Here is a 21,380-nt window from a genome sequence, read left to right on the forward strand (position 1 = left end):
GATCATGATTATTTGCTACATATTCTTTTATTTATTTATTTTTTTGAGACAGAATTTTGCTCTTGTCACCCAAGCTGGAGTGCAGTGGCACAATCTCAGCTCACTGCAATCTCTGCCTCCCGGGTTCAATCGATTCTCCTGTCTCAGCCTCTTGAGTACCTGGGACTACAGGTGCACACCACCATGCCCAGCAATTTTTTGTATTTTTACTAGAGATGGGGTTTCACCATGTTGGCCAGGCTGATCTCAAATTCCTGACCTCAGGTGATCCACTCGCCTCGCCCTCCCAAAGTGCTGGGATTACAGGTGTGAGCCACCGCACCTGGCCTTGCTATACACTCTTTAAATTACAGTTTTTCCATACATTCATTTATATTAACAAGAAACAATGAAAGCTGTTTTTCAGGTGAAGTATTGTAAGCAGACAAAAATCCAGAGACTACTATAACATATACTGATACCCATAACTAAGTTTTGACAAATCCTAACATTTTTAGCATATTTGCTTTGGCTCTTTTTTTTTTTTTTTTTTTTTTAAATAAAAACTATCAGATACAGTTGAAGCCCCTGGGTGCCCCCTTTGCAATCCTTCTGCTGTACTCCTCCCCAGAGTAAATCTCTCAAAAATTTGGGGTTTATCATTCTTATTCATGCACTTGATATGGTTACGCTTCAAATAAATGGCATTATTCCGCACATATCCTTTTGCTAGTTGGTGTTTGGGTTTGACATTATGTTGTAGAGGTGTGTTCACATTGATCTGTGTTCATTCGTTCATCCTAGTTCATTCCTTTTGCTTTTGCAAACTGTGCTACACAACATTCTGGTAGAAGTCTTTATTCGTGTGTGTGAGACAGGGTCTTCCTCTGTCACCCAGGCTGGAGTGCAGTGGTGCGAATATGGCTCCACTGCAGCTTCAACCTCTGGTCCTCCTGTCTCAGCCTCCTGAGTAGCTGGGACTCTAAGTGCACACCATTACATCTGACTAATTTACTTTTGGTACAGATGGGGGTCTCACTGTGTTGCCCAGGCTGCTCTCAACTCAGCCACTGCACCTGATTACAAGTCTTCATATGTATTAAACACAAGAACACAAATGTTTCTGAGATAAAGACCTAAGATAGAATTGCTAAGTTGTAGGGCACATGCAATATAAAAATTATCCTTTTGCTTAATTCAACCACAAATCATGAGCATTTTTCCATTTCTTTTCTTTTGTTTTGAGACGGAGTCCCACTCTGTTGCTTGGCTGGAGTGCGGTGGTGCAATCTCGGCTCACTGCAACCTCCACCTCTTGGACTCAAGTGGTCCTCCTGCCTCGGCCTCCCAAGTAGCTGGGATTACAGGCACCCACTGCAATGCTCAGCTATTTTTTTTTTTCTATTTTTAGTAGATCCAGGGTTTCCCCATGTTGGCCAGGCTGGTCTCGAACTCCTGACCTCTGGTGATTCGCCCACCTTGGCCTCCCAAAGTGCTAGGATTACAGGTGTGTGCCACCTAGCCCAGCACATTTTTCCACTTAAATAAATATTCAACATCAATATATTTTAATGGCATGTAGAGATTCTGCCAAAATCTCCTCAACGTTATGATAGACATAATGAGTTTCTATTTTTTTCTACCATAATCTACTCTGCGAGGGAACATTTTTGTAGTTACACTTTTATGCATACTTTTAATTATTTCCATAATTAAAGGAATTCGTAAGTAGAATTTCTGGGTGAAAAGGGATATGTTTTTAAGACCAACTGTCCTGAGAATTCTTGAACCAACTCTTCCTTCCATCTGTAGGGTAGGAGGGCCTGTTTCCCCCAAATGTGGCCCACTTACCTCCTGACAAGCATTTGCCTTTGGAAATCTTGCCTGTCCTTACACTCTCCCCTCTCCTGTCCTCTCTCCTGCTCTCAGCAGATTCTGAGCTGTGGACTCCTGCAGCCTTAACTAACTCTTCATTTTATTGTATTTTATTTTATTTTTTGAGACAGAGTCTTGCTCTGTTGCCCAGGCTGGAGTGCAGTGGTACAAACATGGCTCACTGCAGCCTCGGCCTCCTGGGCTCAAGCAATCCTCTCACCTCAGCCTCCTAGGTAGCTGGAACTGCAGGCGTGCACCACTGCCCCGGCTAATTTTTTATAGAGACAGGATCCCACTATGTTGCCGGACTGGTCTCAAACTCCTGACCTTGGGTGATCTGTCTGCCTTGGCCTCCCAAAGTGCTGGGATTACAGGAATGAGCCACCGCGCCTGGCTCCATTTATGTGAAATTTCTAGAAAAGGAAAAACTAGAGAGACAGAAAGCAGATCAGCGTTTGCCTGGGGTTGAAGACAAAAGCAGGGATTAACTGCAAGTGGCTAGGGTGGGATCTTTAGGGGGTGATGCAAGTGTTCCAAAACTGGCTTGTGGTGATGATGGCGCAACTCTGAATTTACTAAAAATCATTGAACTATACACTTAAAATGGATGAATGGTATGGCGTGTAGGTTATGCCTCAATAGAGAGACACGACGAGTCGGGTGCAGTAGCTCATGCCTATAATCCCAGCACTTTGGGAGGCCAAGGAGGGAGGATCACTTGAGGCCAGGAGACAGAGACAAGTCTGAGCAGCACAGTGAGCCCTCATCTCTACTAAAAATTAAAAAAATTGGCCGGGCGCGGTGGCTCAAGCCTGTAATCCCAGCACTTTGGGAGGCCGAGACGGGCGGATCACGAGGTCAGGAGATCGAGACCATCCTGGCTAACACGGTGAAACCCCGTCTCTACTAAAAATACAAAAAACTAGCCGGGCGAGGTGGCGGGCGCCTGTAGTCCCAGCTACTCGGGAGCCTGAGGCAGGAGAATGGCGTAAACCCGGGAGGCGGAGCTTGCAGTGAGCCGAGATAGCGCCACTGCACTCCAGCCTGGGTGACAGAGCCAGACTCCGTCTCAAAAAAAAAAAAAAAAAAAAAATTAAAAAAATTAGCCAGGTCTGCATGCAGTGGCTCACGCCTGTAATCCCAGCACTTTTGGAGGCCAAGGCAGGTGGATCACTTGAGCCTAGGAGTTCGAGACCAGATTAGGCAATATAATGAGACTCCATCTCTACAAAAAATAGAAAAAAAAAAAATTAGCTGGGCATGGTGGCATGTGCCTGTAGTCCCAGCTGTGTGAAAAGCTGAAGTGGGAGGATCACTTGAGCCTGGGAGGTTGAAGTTGCGGTGAGGTCGACCTGGGAGCTCGAGGCTGAGTTATAATTATGCCACTGCATTCCATCCTAGATGACAGAGCGAGACCTTATCTAAAAAAAAAGAAAAGGAAAAAAGTAGCCAGGCGTGGTGATGCCAGTTACTCAGGAGGCTGAGGTAGGAGGATCACTTGAGCCCAGAAGTTCGAGGCTGCGGTGAGCTGTGATTGCACCACTACACTCTAGCCTGGGTGACAGAGCGAGACCTTGTCTCTCAGAGGGAGACATGACAACATGACAAAAGGACAGTACCTACATTTGATTTGTAATCTGATTGGAAAGCTAGATAATAGATAAGTCACCAAGAAACCATGTTTAGAATTAGAAATTCTGATAAGTGGCTGGGTGTAGTGGCTCACGCCTGTAATCCCAGCATTTTGGGAGGCCAAGGTGGGTGAATCGCCTGAAGTCAGGTGTTCAAGAGCAGCCTGGCCAACATGGTAAAACCCCGTCTCTACTAAAAACAAAAAATAAAAAATTAGCCGGGTGTGGTGGCACGTGCCTGTAATCCCAGCTACTTGGGAGGCTGAGGCAGGAGAATCACTTGAACCCAGGAGGTGGAGGTTGCAGTGAGCTGAGATCGTACCATTGCACTCTAGCCTGGGTGACAAGAGCAAGACTCTGTCTCAAAAAAAAAAAAGAAAGTAAAGAAAGAAAGAAAAAAGAAATTCTGATAAGTACAATGAAGGAAATGAGGTGGGTGCAGTGAGGGAGAAGAAAAGGAGAGTTCCCTTAAAGATGGTCGACAAGAAAGGCTTTTCTGGAGAGTGACATTTGGACTGAGACCTAAAAGGAAGAAAGATGGGGGAGCCAGTCCAGGTGAGGGGCAGCCTGGTCTGACTCTGTGGGGGTTAAGAGCTCGGTGTTCTGGAGCTCATGGGAACCCCATGAGCCATGCTTTTATACACATGTTGTAGACTGTCAAAGCGGTGTAGGGGCCGGGCGCGGTGGCTCAAGCCTATAATCCCAGCACTTTGGGAGGCCGAGACGGGTGGATCACGAGGTCAGGAGATTGAGACCATCCTGGCTAACACGGTGAAACCCCATCTCTACTAAAAAATACAAAAAAAACTAGCCGGGCGAGGTGGCGGGCGCCTGTAGTCCCAGCTACTCGGGAGGCTGAGGCAGGAGAATGGCGTAAACCCGGGAGGCGGAGCTTGCAGTGAGCTGAGATCCGGCCACTGCACTCCAGCCTGGGCGACAGAGCGAGACTCCGTCTCAAAAAAAAAAAAAAAGCAGTGTAGGGACTTGCCCAAGACCACCGGGCACAGGAGCAATGGGGTGGGTGTTTGGAAAAAGTTCTGCTTGTGCCTTGAGTTGGCATCAGCCTTCCTGTCAGTGTGTTCTTGCAGCCAATGCCAACACCCCAATCACACACAGGCTGGCTGGCTTGTCCACACTGGCCTGTCACTGCCCAGGGCTTGGGGCACCATGGGTGGTGGAGGTGTCTGGGCACGTGCTAGGCTAGGAGGCTAGAGGTGTGAGAGGTGTGGGAGGTGTGGGTGACTTCATGCTGCCCCAACACCTGCTATGAAAACAGTGTGAGTCACGGGCAGCGATGGCTTTGGGATCCCCGAGACGGGCCCCACCCAGGCCTCAGGTCTGCCAGGACAGACACAGGCTCCAAGTGAACCTGCCCACCCACACCTCCTTTCCTTGTCTAAGACCCTCCTCAATATCCTGCAGTTCCAGAGCGCAGACCAGGATTGAAACCTCCACAATGTCACTTCTTCGCTACGAGACCTCAGACTTCACCAGCCTTGCTCTCCTGTGCTGAACGAGGATGTTGATGTATACGAAAGAACAGATGTGGGATCAGATCCCATGCCCACTTGGCTCCACAGCCCTGGTCTTTCCATCATGCCAGGTCGAGGGGCTTCCTGCAATGGGCCTCACTGAGGGGCGAGTTTAGTGTCCTCAGCTCTCTCCAGCATCCAGATCACCTGAGAGTTTCATGAACTTTGGGACCTGCCTTCAGCTATTTTGGCTTAATTGACCTGAGGTGGGATCCAGGAATCAGTCTCTTTTAAGAGCTCCCCAGGTGATGCAAACGGACCCCTGGGGCTGACAATTGCTGATCCAACCCCTTCATTTTACAAAGGAGGAGACTGCTGAGGTGTGGTGGCTCACACCTGTAATCCCAGCACTTTGGGAGGCCAAGGTGGCTGGACAGCTTAAGCCTAGGCATTGGATACCAGCCTGGGCAATGTGGCAAAAACCCATCTCAACACCAACAACAAAATACAAAAAAAATTAGCCAGGTGTGGTGGTGTGCACCTGTAGTCCTAGCTACTTGGGAGGCTGAGGTGGGAGGATCACTTGAGCTCAAGAGGTTGAGGCTGCAGTGAGCCATGATCTCGCACTCCAGCCTGGGCGACACAGTGAGACTCTGTCTTAAAAAAAAAAAAAAAAAAGGAGAAGTCTGAGGCCCAGGGACCCTGAGTGACTTTTCCCAGGCCCCGCCCCCCTCCATAGGCAGCTGCAGCTGGAGTCCTCAGGTTCTCCCCTCCACATGAAAGAACCACAGTGATGACGTACAAAGCCACGGTGGAGAGCAGGAACTTTAAAATCAGACAGAGTCGGGTTCACATCCTTCATTGACACTTACAGGCTGTGTGACCAGGAGCAAATGACTTCACCCCTCTGACCCTCAGGATCTTCATCTGTTAAGATACTGGTCATGTGAGTGCCACATGAGATAGTGTATGCAGAGAAGAGGTGCTTATTAATCAGGCCTCATTTCCTACAAGAGCCTTTCTGTAGGGTTTAATAATTTATGGAGCATCAGCTATGTGCTGGTCCCTGTTTCTGTAGCTGGAGTTGCAGAATTGGGCCTAGGTAGGGGAAACAAAGAGAGTAAACAGACTGAACAAGACAGTGGGAGATGCTACATTAGCAGTAATGCAGGGGGGCTGTAGCGGCACAGACAGGGAAGGCTTCTTAGAGGAGGCGATGGTCTTACATTCAGATAGTTGTTCAGTGTTAAAGCAAACATTATAAAACATTAATCTAAAAAGACAGATTGAGGCCGGGGGTGGTGGTTCACACCTGTAATTCTAGCACTTAGGGAGGCTGAGGCGGGCGGATAACCTGAGGTCAGGAGTTCAAGACCAGCCTGGCCAACATGGCAAAACCCCATCTCTACTAAAAATACAAAAATTAGCATGATGGTGCTTAGCTAATTATGACTGTAATCCCGGTTACTGAGGAGGCTGAGGCAGGAGAATCGCTTGAACCCAGGAGGCAGAGGTTACAGTGGGCCGAGATCACACTACTGCACTCTGTCCTGAGCCACGGAGTGTGACTCCATCTCAAATACATAAACAAATAAAAAGAGATGGAAAGCCATTAGAAAAATATAGAGATAAATCTATCAGGTGCCTGGACTGAGTTTGTTACCGAGGTTGAATATATAACCTATCTAAGGGCTTCCTAGCAGCCAAGGCAAAAAGGGAAATATACTTTGTTATAGTAGTTTGGCTCCGGGGGAACTTGTTTCTTTGAAATAACATACTTTTACTCCCTCAACTTGGAAGGGCTGTACATAAAAGAACTGATATTGTAGTGAAGGCATTTGAGGAAATGTTTTTCCACTCTGGCTGCATTCCTGTCCCCTCTGGCAGTCCCCCTGTGCTCATCCCAGCTAAGTCTCAGGAATTCCTTCCCCTTCACTGCTCCACCCTGGCCTGCTTTCTCAGCTACTTTCCCCTGCCTCTGTGCTCTCTGCAAAACCAAGTCTCCTACCAGCGGAGGTGTTCACACTCGGGCCAGGTGACACCTGTGGAAGAAACTGCAGTAGAGCGTCATAAACTAAAGCAGGGACTGGAACGGATAACTCTGGACATCTCGTCCAGGTCCAGCCTTCAGGGTCTGTGAATCTGTACCAGGGTAACTGAAATGCAACCCTACTCCTCACCGTAGTAATTCCAACTTCTGTATGATTCTTCAGAAAAACAAAAACAAAAACAAAAACAAAAAAAACAGCTGAGTTCAAATCCCACAACTTAAAAGCTGCCTTCTCTAGATTAGTGTCCATGTCCCACTCGGCTTCAGCTTCTTTTTATTTTTGAGACGGAGTCTCACTCTGTCACCCAGGCTGGAGTGCAGTGGCGCTATCTCGGCTCACTGCAAGCTCTGCCTCCTGGGTTCACGCCATTCTCCTGCCTCAGCCTCCCAAGTAGCTGGGACTACAGGTGCCCGCCACCACGCCTGGCTATTTTTTTGTATTTTTAGTATAGACAGCATTTCACTGTGCTAGCCAGGATGGTTTCGATCTCCTGACCTTGTGATCCGCCCGCCTCAGCCTCCCAAAGTGCTGGGATTACAGGTGTGAGCCATTGCTCCTGCCCGGCTTCAGCTTCTTAACACAGATAACGGCAAGGAGTTGTGGGGTGGCTTCGTGATGGTACATGCCTAACTATTATTTATGTATATCCTTACTCTATCATGAACAGAAAGGCATTTGCAGCAACTCACAAAAAACAAATAAAACAGAGCCAGACGCAGTGGTGGTGCATGCCTGAAGCCCCAGCTACCCAGGAGGCTGAGGCAGGAGAATCCCTTGAGCCCCAGAGTTTAAGATCAGCCTGGGCAACATACTGAGACCCCCATTACTATTAAAAAAAAAATCTTCTGGCTGGGTGTGGTGGCTTACACCTGTAATCCCATCACTTCGGGAGGCTGAGCCGGGCAGATCACTTGAGGTCAGGAGTTCGAGACCAGCCTGGCCAACATGGTGAAACCCTGTTTCTACTAAAAATACAAAAAAATTAGCCGGGCGTGGTGGAACACACCTATAATCACAGCTACTTGGGAGGCTGAGGCAGGAGAATTGCTTGAACCTGGGAGGTGGAGGTTGCAGTGAGCCAAGATCACATCACTGCACTCCAGCCTGGGTGATGGAGTGAGACTCTGTCTCAATCAATAAGAATCTTCCTTAAGGTTCTTACAGCAAAATTAATGAGTTAATCAATTTAAACAAAACAACTGCGTTTACCAGAAAGTTAAGATAATAGACAAATTGTCTCATCCCAGCTCTCCCACTTGGAGGCTGTGTGATCTTGGGCAAGTTGCTTCATCTCTCTAAGCCTCAGTTTCCTTGTCTATAAAATGGGATAATAGTAGTACCCACCCCCATTGGGCTATTGTAGAATTAAATAAACGAATACAGAGGAGTACTTAGCACAGTGACTGGCATACATTACCTAGACAAGATATTTTAGCAGTTTTTCTTTTTATGATGATAAGGTAATTGAGCTTTCTGTTTATAAAAAAGTAATCTGGGTAAAGCTACTCCACCCAAAGCCAGTCTCAGCCCCCCGTTGAATTAGAAACACTATTTCCTCCTCTGAAACAAACAAACAAACAAAACTGCAAAGCAATTTAAATATTTATCCAATTCTTTTGAGAATGTTAAAGCAGATATCATCCATAATCTCAGTAAAACTTCCTCCAATTTCCTCCCTGCTGCTTTCTCTCTCTCTCTCTCTCTCTCTCTCTCTCTCTCTCTCACTGTCTGACCCCTCACTCTTTTTCAGTATCTCACAGCACAGCAGCCCCCAAATCTGCGTCTGGATCCCCCAAACACTCCCTCAAAACTTCAGCCTCTCCCCATTTTTCCCACCCTACAACCTCTGCCCTTTCTCTTGTAGCTTCTTTCTCCCCCACCTCCACCCATTACCCAGATCCGCAAGATAAAGCCCAGGCTGCAGCTGCCTAACACACCAAGTTTCCTTCCTCAGAGAGGACAGGGAGGAAGGAGGCTCTGAAAACGTTAATAATGTTTTCCCTCTCCCAAAATGGGCATACATTTGTCAATTCAGCTAAACGCAGAATCACATCAAGGAGTTTCTAATGGTTAATATCTGAGGAGTGAGATTATAGGGACTGTTTCTTCCCATTGTATTCATTTCTGCGTTATCTATTTTACTTTTTTCTCTTTCTTCTTTTTCTTTTTGAGACAGGGTGTCGTGCAGAAGTCTTGAATTCCTGGGCTCAAGTGATCCTCCCATATCAGCCTCCCCAGTAGCTGGGATACAGGCTTGTGCCACCATGCCCGACTAAATTTTTTTTTTTTTTTTTTGAGACAGAATCTTGTTCTGTCGCCAGGCTAGAGTGCAGTGGTGCAATCTCGGCTCACTGCAACCTCCACTTACCGGGTTCAAGTGATTCCCCTGCGTCAGTCTCCGGAGTAGCTGGGACTACAGGTGTATGCCACCATGCCCAGCTAATTTTTTGTATTTTGGTAGAGACGAGGTTTCACCATGTTGGCCAGGATAGTCTTGATCTCCTGATCTCGTGATCCACCTGCCTCGGCCTTCCAAAGTGCTGGGATTACAGGTGTGAGCCACCAAACCCAGCCCCGACTAATTTTTTAAAAATATATTTAGTAGAGGCCAGTTGCAGTAGCTCATGCCTGTAATCCCAGCTCTTTGGGAGGCCGAGGCGGGTGGATCACTTGAGGTCAAGAGTTCGAGACCAGCCTGACCAACATGGTGAAACCCTGTCTTTACTAAAAATACAAAAATTAGCTGGGCATGGTGGTGGGCACCTGTAATCCCAGCTACTTGGGAGGCTGAGGCACGAGAATAGCTTGAATCTAGGAGGTGGAGGTTGCAGTGAGCTGAGATCACACCATTGCACTCCAGCCTGGACAACAAGGCGAAACTCCATCTCAAAACAAAAACAAACAAACAAAAAATATATATGTGTACGTATATATATATTTATATTTAGTAGAGACAAGGTCTCACTACATTGGCCAGGCTGGTGAACGCCTGGCCTCAAGCAATTCTCCTGCTTTGGCCTCCCAAAGCAGTGTTGGGATTACAGGCCTGAGCTATGGTGCCTGGACCGTATTGTCTGTTTTAGAGTGACCATGTATTACATTCGAAATTTGAAAAAATAGTTTCTTTTTTTTTTCCCAAAATTAATTAAGGAAATCAGGGCAGAGAGAAGAAAAAGTAAGGTAAAAGCGGCGATAAAGTTAAGTATCCTAAGTATATTCCATTGCTCTTGTATTTAAATCATGTGAAGTTCGCAGTATGGCGCCTGGCACAGACTCGATAAATAGCAGTGATTACTGGATTTCGTGGGTCTCTGTCCTTCACAGAAACTCAACTGCCCAGTTGAATCAGAGTAATTGGTGGCCCAGGGAGACACGAGAGGGGGGTCAGGGGGGATAGCCTGATCCCCAGTCTTTCATCAGGGGCCCAGGGCAGGGGGAGGGGTCCTGGCTACCTCACTGGAGGGTTAGATGAGTCAGGAAGAGCCTCATTGAGCCTGACCAGCTCTGCCTGCCTGCACCCTGCCTCTGAGCACGGAGTCCCCTCCCCTGCCAGCCTCTTCAGAGCTGCTTCTGCTGTGTTCGTGACTGTATCCTCTTAGACAGGCTGGTTACTGTTCCTTGGAGAGTCTGGTGATTTCCCCGGGTGCCCTAGACAGTATTTCAGCTCAGTTATGGAAGACAAAACAACATTAAAAATTCAAAAGCTCTTGCAGTGAGTCTCATTCTGTCTGCGTGCCTGCGGGTCGCTCAGTGTGTCCAGCCTCTCTCTGACCTGGCACGTGGTATTACTCTAAAAGCAAAAAGTCAGCCAAACAAAAGGGATTCTCTAGACACCTACTGTGTATTAGTCATTACCAAACACCTATTCTGTACAAGATGATGACAGAGGCAAAGCGGAGGAAGAATAATGCCAGTGATAGCCGTGGCCATATACTGAACGTCTGTGACTCACGTCTCTCCACACATTCTGGGAGATTCCTTTTGGATCCTGGTGAGTCCTGAGGCTGCATGGCTGGAAACCCACACCTAAACTACAATGCCAGTTATCTCCAGGGTCTCACTTCCTGGCTAATAAGAACCCTTGGCCACAGTGATTGGCAGAAGAATTGACACTCGTCTCAGTGGCAGTTGACTAGACTCAGTTTTCCTACGGTTATTAGAACTGTAGGAAAAAGTGAGTCCCTGTTTCTGTTGGGAGTTGATAAGAGAGTAGGATGTGAGCCACTGCTGCGGGCAGCCATCTTGTCATCATGAGGCCAACAGATGAGGCCAGCAGGGAGGGAAGCCGTCTTTAGAGTCAGAGTAAATGAGACTGAATCCTAATGACATCATCTGAGCTCCTCTTGGAGCCATGCCTAAAGCTAGCTCTGCTCCTGTACTTTGAGTTACACAGGCAAAGAAGCTCCCTCTTTTTGGCTCTGGCCAGTTCAGGTTGGTTTTCTGCATTTGAGCCCTGATGATCTGATGGGGCAGACCCTGTGCCCAAAGGCTTGAGTATTTGGAAGAGGCAACTCCCCACATCTCATTCAGTCTCCAGCAGTCTAACAAGCGACACCTTCTCCTGTCATACAACCACTCGTGTCGGTCAGAGGGCGTGGCGAGCCCACGAATGCGCACAACAGCAGTTGCATGCCAGCAAAGGAGCAAAGCCCCTCGAACTGCTGTTTCTCCTCGGGCAAATCACTTTCCCTCTCTGAACATTGATTTTCTCACCTGCAATATGGAGGTGATGTGGGAATCATAACCTCTACCATATAGAATTGTCAGAATCACTCAGACAATGCTGCAAAGCACCTGCCACAGTGTCTGGCGCATAAGAATAAATGCTTAGCACGTGTTATGGCTGGCCGTTCCCAGAAAGCTGTTTGGATGAGGTGATCTCTGAGGATCCCGGAAGAGGTGGAGGTAAGGGTCAGAGTTGGCAGCAAACCTCACTTGCTTCCCTTTGAGCAGCATAAGACCAGGGGCTGCGTTTTCTGGAGCAGCCTGGTAGAATGGAAGAGAGTCAGCCATCACCTTGGGAGGCCTTGGTTCTAGTCCTGATTCTGCTGTCAAGCCAGGTGAGTGGCTTTGGAGTGGGTTTGGGCATGCTGCCCCTCACTCCCTGCCCGCCCCGCCCCATTCCTTAATGTGCCCCTTTCGGAAGCAAGAAAGCCACCACCTCTCTCCTCTGCTTTTTTCTTTCTTTTTTTTTTTTTTTGAGACGGAGTCTCGCTCTGTCACCCAGGCTGGAGTGCAGTGGCCGATCTCAGCTCACTGCAAGCTCCACCTCCCGGGTTTACGCCATTCTCCTGCCTCAGCCTCCCCAGTAGCTGGGACTACAGGCGTCTGCCACCTCGCCCGGCTAGTTTTTTGTATTTTTTAGTAGAGACGGGGTTTCACCGTGTTAGCCAGGATGGTCTCGATCTCCTGACCTCGTGATCCGCCCGTCTCGGCCTCCCAAAGTGCTGGGATTACAGGCTTGAGCCACTGCGCCCGGCCTCTCCTCTGCTTTTTTCATAGAGCCAGGACCACACCTTACTTAATCTAGTGTCCCCAGTACTCTGCCCTGGGCTGATAGAGCATTCCAGAATGTCCATTTCATGAGTGATTAAAATGTGGTTATAATACCTATACCTGACCTTCTGATTTTTTTTTTTTTTAGACAGAGTCTCACTCTGTTGCCCAGGCTGGAGTGCAGTGGCTCGATCTCAGCTCTCTGCAACCTCCGCCTCCCAGGTTCAAGTGATTCTCCTGCCTCAGCCTCTGGAGTAGCTGGGATTATAGGCACTCGTCACCCCACCCAGCTAATTTTTGTAGCTTTAGTAGAGATGGAGTTTTGCCATGTTGGCCAGACTGGTCTCGAACTCCTGATCTCAAGTGATCCACCACTGAGCCCGGCCTTTTTTTTTTTTTTTGAAATGGAGTCTCACTCTGTCGCTCAGGCTGGAGGGCAGCAGCGTGATCCCGGTTCACTGCAACCTCCGCCTCCTCAGTCCAAGTGATTCTCCTGCCTCAGCCTCCTGAGTAGCTGGGATTACAGGTGCCCGCCACCTTGCCTGGTTAATTTATTTGTATTTTTAGTAGAGACGAGTTTTGCCATCTTGGCCACACTGGTCTTGAACTTCTAACCTCAGGTGATCTGCCTGCCTTGTCCTCTCAAAGTGCTGGGATTACAGGCATGAGCCACTGCACCTGGCCCTTTTTTCTTTTGGAAACTTCTTGTTGGAGAATAACAGAGACAGAAAAGCATATAGATCCTAAGGAGACTGCTCAATTTTTCACAACTGAACTACCCCCTCCTCCATACCTAACCCTTACTGGCACCCCGAAGCTTCCCTGGTGCCCCTTTCCAGTCATTCCCTCCCCAAAGATAACACAAACCTAACTTCTGACAGCACAGGTTTAATTTTGCTTACTTTTGAACTTTATGTAAATGGAGCAATGTTTAAAGGCTTTCTAGCAGTTTGTAAGTTACAAAAGGCCCACAAGGTACATTAACTCCTTAAATCTTCACATCAGTACAGTGAGGTGGGCAAGAACTATGAACTCCATTTTACAGAGGCAAAAACGGGAGTTCAGAGAGAAGAGCATCCCCCATAATCACATTGCTGGCAAGTGGAGTGCCAGGATAGCTGGGTTTCATTTGTGTGTGTCCCTGGATCTTCAATGTCTCTGCAGGCATCAGGCTATGATTCTCAGGAAGACACCCGAGGAATGGTCAGGAATCGGACACCAGGCCAGGGAAGCTGATGGTTTAAGTTCCCCATGATGGAGGAGGCTCTGGACCTTCAGGTCTGGTCACCTTTTGGACATGGCCAGACCCTCCCCTCTTCACCATGCTCCCAACTGCTGCACTCAAGGAGCTTTTCGACCTCCCTGAGTCCTCCACACTGAAGAATTCGGAATGCTGCTGGAAGGAGGGAGCAACATAGAAAGTTATTTCCCCCTCCCCGCCCACTGCCCTCCAGGTTCCCACACAAGCTGCCCAGGAGCAGACGGTCTGCTTTGGAACTGACTCTGTGTGCCTAGACACATCGAGGGTCACTCTGGGTCAGCACCTGGGCAGGGGTTGCAGGAAGCTGCTCCTCCTCTTCCGTGCTGGCAATAAGTTATCTGTTTCCAAATTCACCCCCTTACCCACCACTACAGCCTCCTCACCCGGCTGGCTGATAGACAGGAGTCCCCGGGTCTTTTCCTCTGACCTCATGAACATTCTGTATGGCCTAACGAACTCTTAGAGATCCTTCAAAGCCCAAATCCCAATGCCACCAGGAGGTCTTTGTCCCGAACATGCACTCATTATGCATTATACACAGTAGTTTATTTCTCAGCCCAACCCAAATATAGATGATCACAAAAGCTACACAACGGTCACACACAAAGACCACAGTGTCACCACACACGCAATGTTTTTATCTCGATGTCTCTTGCAAACTGGGTTACACACAAAGTTGTACCAAATCACAGCCACGTCCCTCTTTTGTGTGGGCACACACAACACACACAAACTACACCACAAAACCCCAGGGTTTTTTCTCAGCTTGTTTACAACAGGGACACCACGTTTCTTTCTACCACATTAACAGGCATGCACAACAGGACCCAAACATGCAGACCACATAACACACACACACACACACAGGCAGGCTGTCTTCTGTTCCTTCCTCCTTCCCTTGCCCTCACAAAACCTACACATGGAGACAGTGTCTCTCCTGGACCTGCAAATTCACATGCCTGGAGAGCCACGGCTCCTTCTCTCTGCTTTCCCACCATTCCCTCCCTCACCCCTCTATCACGGGGACACACAAACACACACAGCAGCAAACCCCAAATATAGCAGACACACACACACAGAGCAATGAACCCCAAATATAGCGGACACACACACACAGCAACAATCCTCAAATATAGCAGACACACACACATAGCAATGAACCCCAAATATAGCAGACACACACACACAGCAACAATCCTCAAATATAGCAGACACACACACACAGCAACAATCCTCAAATATAGCAGACACACACACACAGCAACAATCCTCAAATATAGCAGACACACACACACAACAATGAATCCCAAATATAGCAGACACACACACACAGCAACAATCCTCAAATATAGCAGACACACACACACAGCAATGAACCCCAAATATAGCAGACACACACAGCAACGAACCCCAAATATAGCGACACACAGACACACAGCAACAAACCTCAAATAGAGCGGACACACACACACAGCAATGAACCCCAAATAAAGCAGAAACACACACACACATACACAGAGCAACAAATCCCAAATATAGTCAGGGCTTTCCTTCACATATAAACACACGGGCACGCAGAACCCACCCCTCCCCCACTTTGTCTCTTCTCCCTCTTCCTCTCTTACACACACAAACACACACACACAGCAACAAACCCCAAATATACCGGACACACACACACAGCAACAAACCTCAAATATAGCACATACACACACACACACACACACACAGAGCAACAAACACCAACTATAGCGGACACACACACACACACACACAGAGCAACAAATCCCAAATATAGTCAGGGCTTTCCTTAACACATAAACACACGGGCACGCGGAATCCACCCCTCCCCCCGTTTCTGTCTCCTCTTCTCCTCACTCTTACACACACACACACACACACACACACACACACACACACACACACACGCAGCTGCAGCGCCCTGGGTCACACTCCAGTGCAGGAGCCAGGCAGGAGACAAAGGTCGCCGAGGCTCCCGGCGCCCCGCACCGGACACAATCGAGCCTCTTGTCTGTTCTGCCTGCTCCCAACGCCGGTCTCGGCAAGGTCCGGACCCCGCACCCCGAAGCTACAGCTCCCGCCTGCGCCTGCCCTCCAGGGTCCCGGCGCAGCCCGGGCAGCCGGCTCCCAGCGCGCCAAGGGTTAAGGGCCCGCGCGGGCGCGGGGAGTGCGGCCTCCGGCTGTGATTGGCTGCGCCACCCAGGCCCCGGCCCCGCGCCCTGCCATTGGCCCCGCGGCGGCCCCGCCCCTCCGGGACTCGGCGCCGAAGCCGCGAGCTCGCCCGCTGGAGCCGAGCGCGCCGCCGGGGCCAGGCAGCAGAGCTGTCCGAGCAGCGGGGCTGGGAGCCGGGAGTCCGGAGCTGGGAATCGGGGGCCGGGCACGGGGAGCGGCGCGGAGCCGGGGAGGAGCACGCGAGCTATGGTGAGTGCCGCGTCCGGAGGTCTGGTCTGGTCCAACCCAGCCTCGACGGTCCCGGGCAGCGGCGCCGCGGGTGGCACCCGGGGCCGCCCTGACTCGCGGGGGGCTGGGCGCCGGCTGCAGCGGCAGCCCCCGCCCGGCCCTTGGAAGGCGTGCAGTCGGGGGGCGCCTGGGCAGAGCGCGGCTCTCCAGTCGGCGCTGCGCTCGGTCCCGTCGGGGGCGGCCGCGCCGAGCTTGGTTCTGGTCCCGGCCGGATGTGGGGGGCTTGGGGTCCCCGACTCGCTTTGGGGACGGTTGCTGCGGTCTGGTTTGGGTTGTTCTGAAGTCCCTGGACTCGGCTTGGCTTGGAGACCCAGGGCAGCCGGGCTGGGTCGGGCTCGCGGGTGGCGGCGATTCCGAGGTGCCTGGATGCAGCTGGACCTGAGCGTCCCGGGACACTGAGGTCGGTCTGGGGCTCGCCTTGGGGCACCGTGGGTGGCCACTCCCGGCGCATTCGGAGGGCTACGTTGCGGCCCTCTGGGACTGCTGATCCAGCTGTGGCCTAAGGGGTGTAGGTGGTGGCGGGACAGCTAGGTCGGTGCTGTCAGAGACCAGGGAACACTCGGGGGCCCTGCACCCAGCGATCCGGTCTCCCCAGCATCTCTCGGTGGATGGGTCCTCAGAGAAGGGACTTGCTGAGGCCAAGTGCTGACTGCGATAGGCAGGGGTACCGGGGAGAAGGGGAACTGGGGAGGGGCGTTTCATGGGGCTCTCTGAAGTCTCAGAAGAGAAATTCATTTGATCCAAGCTGGGCTCCCTGGGGGGCTGTTGGGAGGCGCATTGTCCCTGGACCCCAAGAGCAAAGGCCCTTTGTCCACTTGTCCAGGGCAGGGTGCTGGCCTCTCCGTCACGGGGAGGGAGCCATCTACTTCTCTTTGGCTTCTTTCCCCATGGACCAGCCACTCTGATTCCCTCTCCTAGTTCTGTTCTGTGCCCTGTGAAGTGGGTCCAAGTCACCATATAGGGCTGAGGAGGGCATATGCCTGGGACGGTGGCTGCCAGTACCTGTGATCCAGCCACCTCCTCTTCTCTGTGATGATGCTGCCAAGCCGGAGGGCGCCTGGATGGGAGCAGGACAGGACCCCCTGTAAAGCTGAAGAGTCCCACAGTGGTTCCCAACCCCTGCTCTGCCCAGAGCTGGAGTCCCCTTATAACCCCCCCCATCTCTCCCTTCCAAGGCCTCTCTCTTCTCACCCAGCTAGGGTCTTCCTCACTTAGGCACCACCAGTTGCCTCACTAGAGTCAGAAGCAGTGGAATTATGGCTTAGTTCTATACCTGAAGGTGCTTAGAGACCACCTGGGACTCAACCTACCTCCTCCATTAGGAATCTCCGCTGTAATGCCCTGCCTAGACGTTTCCGTGACAGGAAGTGCACTATCTGTGGACCAGCACTGGATTTAAAGTCTCAGTGTATGGGCACTAAAAGGCCGTGAGACTTTGAGGTTGTATGATCGATCCCCTCTGCCTCTAAGCCCACCCTTAGTTACTTATTTTTTTTTTTTTTTTTTTTTTTTTTTTTTTTTTGAGACGGAGTCTCACGCTTTTTGCCCAGGCTGGAGTGCAGTGGCGCGATCTCGGCTCACTGCAAGCTCCGCCTCCCGGGTTCCCGCCATTCTCCTGCCTCAGCCTCCTGAGTAGCTGGGACTACAGGCGCCCGCCACCGCGCCCGGCTAATTTTTTGTATTTTTAGTAGAGACGGGGTTTCACTGTGGTCTCGATCTCCTGACCTTGTGATCCACCCGCCTCGGCCTCCCAAAGTGCTGGGATTACAGGCTTGAGCCACCGCGCCCGGCCTCTTAGTTACTTATAAAGAAAATTTTTTCTTCCTTAAAAACCACCAAAAAAAGAAAGAGGTCCCCTCACTCTGCTTTGGTGACACTTTATAGATCCTTACAACCCAAGAAGCCCACCAGCCCATTGTGAAGAGCCCAGGCTTTGGCATCAAACCAGTTTGTGTTTGAGCCCCATCTCCTCCCCTTCCCCACAGGGACTTTGGTCTAGTTGAAGCATCACCCTTGAGTTTCAGTTTCCTCATCTGCAAGACGAGATGATAACGCTTATTTCTGAAGGGTGAGATAACCCAAGTGAGAGTATTTTGCTTCAGTACTGCTTAGTTTTCCCTTCTTTTCCAACCTTGAACCCACACTGGGAAGTTCTACCTAACATCTAACCTCTTTGCCTGGGGGATGTCTCTGGAATCCAAGAACAAAGGCCCGTCATCTATCTGTCCAGGGCTAGGTGCTGGCTCTTCCAGCACAGGGACAGAGGCCACCTATTTGCTGGTCTGAAAGAAGGATGAAAGTTTGTCACGTTGTAGGGAGGAGACCGTGATACTTTCGTCTGTCATTCAGCCAGGATGTGTTGAACCTTACTCTAAGCCAAACCCCGTGTGAGAGAGGAAAGAATTGACCGAATAAACAGTGTTAAGGGAGCGTCCACCAGGCCATAAATGTCTGCACTGGTCCTCAGGCTCTTTGGCACGCCCTTGGAGAGGTAGAAATATGCCAAGCAGGGCTCTCTCCAGGCTGGAGAGATGAGAGAAAGCTTCATGGAGCAGGTGACATCTGAACTGGAAGGGATATCCCGGGAGGGGGACCTGTGTGACAGAGGAGCAAAGGTGTGAGTGCACAGGACAGGCTCCTAGAAAGCCCAGAATGGGGCTGGGCTGGCACCTGGCTATGGAAGGACCAGGAAAGAGAAGAGAAAGAGGGCGGAAAGGTTGCTGGGGCCAGAGAGTGCGAGGCTGAGGAAGTCCACGGTGGATTGTTAACCGGTTGTGCATGCATGGGGTGGAGGCTGATGTCAGGCCTCCCTGGCTCCTGTAGTTTTAATTTCCTCTAAACATTGGTTCCCGTGCTGTCATTCCTGAGGCCGGGGTGATTCGGGACTGATCAAGTGTTTATTCCCTGGATCTCCTGCTCCGCAGCTTTTAAACAAATCCAGCACTCCTTTCTTTGCAGTGTGGCCAAATTGTCCCTGGCCCCTGGGTTCCTAATGGGGCGTGTTTGCAGGGTGTGTGTGTGTGTGTGTCTGTGTGTGTATCTATGTGTGTGTGTCTGTGTCTGTGTGATGTGTTTCCTGTTGTGCCTGGCTGAATCTCCCCGATGGTCCCCAGCTCCCCACCCACATCTCTGACCCCTTGGCAGGGAGTCAGTGCTGTTCTTAAAGGCCTCTGTTCTCCAAGGCCTCGGATGGACCCTCTCCCCTGCCTACTCCCAGTGCAGGCCGTGGGCCGAGGGTTCCGAGGAGGCTTTTTGTATCTCCTGCCTCCAGTTGTACTCAAACTACCCTGCAGCAGGCACAGAGAGGTGAAGGAGGTTGCCCAGGGTCACAGAGCAAGAGAGTACCAGAGCAGGCACAAACCTCCTTGACTTTTGGAGGGTTAACCTGGCAAACAGTTTGGAGAAGGAAGCCCAACCCATCATCCCCCATCTGTAGTTGTGGCACCTTGAGAATGTTCCTTCACATTCCAAGCTGGGGCTGAGTTGAGGCTACCGCTGTGGGTTAAGAATGCTCTTTACTATACAGCAGTTGAGGACCCAGGGTTCAGGTTTGAATCCTCATGTACTACCAGCTTTCTGTGTGACCTTGGGTCAGCCATTCCCCCACTCTGTGCCCCCTTTCCTACAAAGTGGGGCAGATTTGCTCCACTTCTCAAGATATCGTGAGGATCCAACGGATGTGGGAACACTGTGGGAACTATTAAGAATGTGCGGGAGCCCGGGGGCGGTGGCTCACGCTTGTAATCCCAGCATTTTTCGGGGGCGAGGCAGGAGGATCACTTGAGGCCGGGAGTTCAAGATCAACCAGGGCAGCATAGTGAGACCCTATCTTTAAAAAAAAAAAAAAAGTAGGGAGAAGTGTTACTGTTTGAAGCTAGGAGACTAACCACATGCCCCCACATCACTCTGGTGCCTCTCAGCCACTCCAGACGCGGCTCCCAGGGCACTGTGCGTACTTTACCCTGGGCAGCCTGTGCCCCTGCTGGTAACTGGGCTACTGAGGCCTCCTTGCATTGCTACACTCTTTTGGTAAGCAAGGATGTTATTACCTTTTGTTAAAGAATAAATACATTGTTTTCCCTGCAGAGTTGGGGAGGCCAAGGGAAGAACAGGATTTGAGGCATGAGAGGGCTACAGGGTGGGCTTGGCAGAATGTTCTGGGCATTAGCCCAGAAAGCCAGCTTGGCCAAGTCCACACTTTCACGTCTACGGTGAGAGAGGAACCATGAGCAAATGTTTACAATTTTTTGTGGTTTTGCTCAATTTTTTTCTCTCCAATTGACTGGGTAAGCCCCCGGCCATAGTCAAAGGGCTTCATTCATTCCTTCATTCATTCACTCACCAAACAAGTCTGCTCGGCACAACGCGAAGCATGGGGGCTGTGGTCAGTGTGAGTGAGACTATAGGTCTTTCTCTCCCACAGTCTGATGGACAGGCAGGCAGACAGATGCAGAGCAGGAAATTACAAGCGCAATTACTGTTGCCAAGGAGACACGCGGGGGGCTGTGGGAGTGGACCGGGAACCTGACCTGAGGATCAGAAAAGGCTCCCTGAACACATGGCATTAAAGCCATAATGTAGAGTGAGTGGGACTGGGAAGAGTGTTGGGGGGCGGGGTGTGGAGGGAGCAGAATGCGCCAGAGTACAGACCGCTGTACCTTCACGGATGGTTCATCTGGAGCGCAGAGGACTATGCTTAGGAGGTGGCCCCGGAGGGTACACTCAGGGATGGTAATATGAAGGACCTGGCGCTCAATCCTCGGGGCAGTGGGGAGCCACTCAGGAGTTTATTTTTTAAATTTTATTGATTGATTGATTGATTGAGACACAGTCTCGCTCTGTCACCCAGGCTGGGGTGCAGTGGCGCGATCTCAGCTCACTGTAACCTCTGCCTCCCCGGTTCAAGTGATTCTCCTCAGTCTCCCAAGTAGCTGGGATTATAGGCGCGCCACCATGCCCGACTACCTTTGGTATTTTTTTAGTAGACACCGAGTTTCGCCATGTTGCCCAGTCTGGTCTTGAACTCCTGACCTCAAGTGATCCAGCCGCCTCGGCCTCCCACAGTGCTGGGATTACAGGTGTGAGCTACCACACCTGGCCTACTGAGGAGTTTAGAGTCAGGGGAGTGACATGG

The 21,380-nt window shown here is 50.5% G+C and overlaps 1 protein-coding gene and 2 long non-coding RNA genes across 8 annotated transcripts in view; 2 read left to right on the forward strand and 1 right to left on the reverse strand.

The window, feature by feature from the left end:
• LOC123570205 (uncharacterized) overlaps window positions 1–7,231 on the forward strand; it is a 55,765-nt gene extending 48,534 nt beyond the window's left edge. For both annotated transcript variants that reach the window (XR_010583782.1, XR_012424913.1), the window contains exon 3: window positions 4,908–7,231. This is a non-coding gene — a long non-coding RNA (uncharacterized lncRNA). The remainder of the gene's footprint in view (window positions 1–4,907) is intronic.
• A 6,148-nt stretch (window positions 7,232–13,379) lies between these two features.
• LOC123570208 (uncharacterized) lies at window positions 13,380–15,923 on the reverse strand. 2 transcript variants are annotated; one of them, XR_012424930.1, is made up of 2 exons: window positions 15,776–15,923; window positions 13,380–13,897 (listed from the first exon to the last, which is right to left on the reverse strand). It is a non-coding gene; the product is annotated as an uncharacterized lncRNA (long non-coding RNA). The 2 variants fall into 2 exon arrangements; XR_006694241.3 differs by having other exon boundaries at window positions 13,380–13,900.
• A 155-nt stretch (window positions 15,924–16,078) lies between these two features.
• Window positions 16,079–21,380, forward strand: part of ECE1 (endothelin converting enzyme 1) — a 133,578-nt gene continuing 128,276 nt past the window's right edge. For all 4 annotated transcript variants that reach the window (XM_045378906.2, XM_065528373.1, XM_065528381.1 and 1 more), the window contains exon 1: window positions 16,079–16,207. Coding sequence is in view for 2 of the 4 variants with exons in the window: in XM_065528373.1 (XP_065384445.1) it covers window positions 16,205–16,207 (3 nt within the window). In the remaining 2 variants the exon portion in view is untranslated. The remainder of the gene's footprint in view (window positions 16,208–21,380) is intronic.

The sequence above is a fragment of the Macaca fascicularis genome, chromosome 1 (assembly GCF_037993035.2).
Source record: "Macaca fascicularis isolate 582-1 chromosome 1, T2T-MFA8v1.1".
Lineage (NCBI taxonomy): Eukaryota > Metazoa > Chordata > Mammalia > Primates > Cercopithecidae > Macaca > Macaca fascicularis.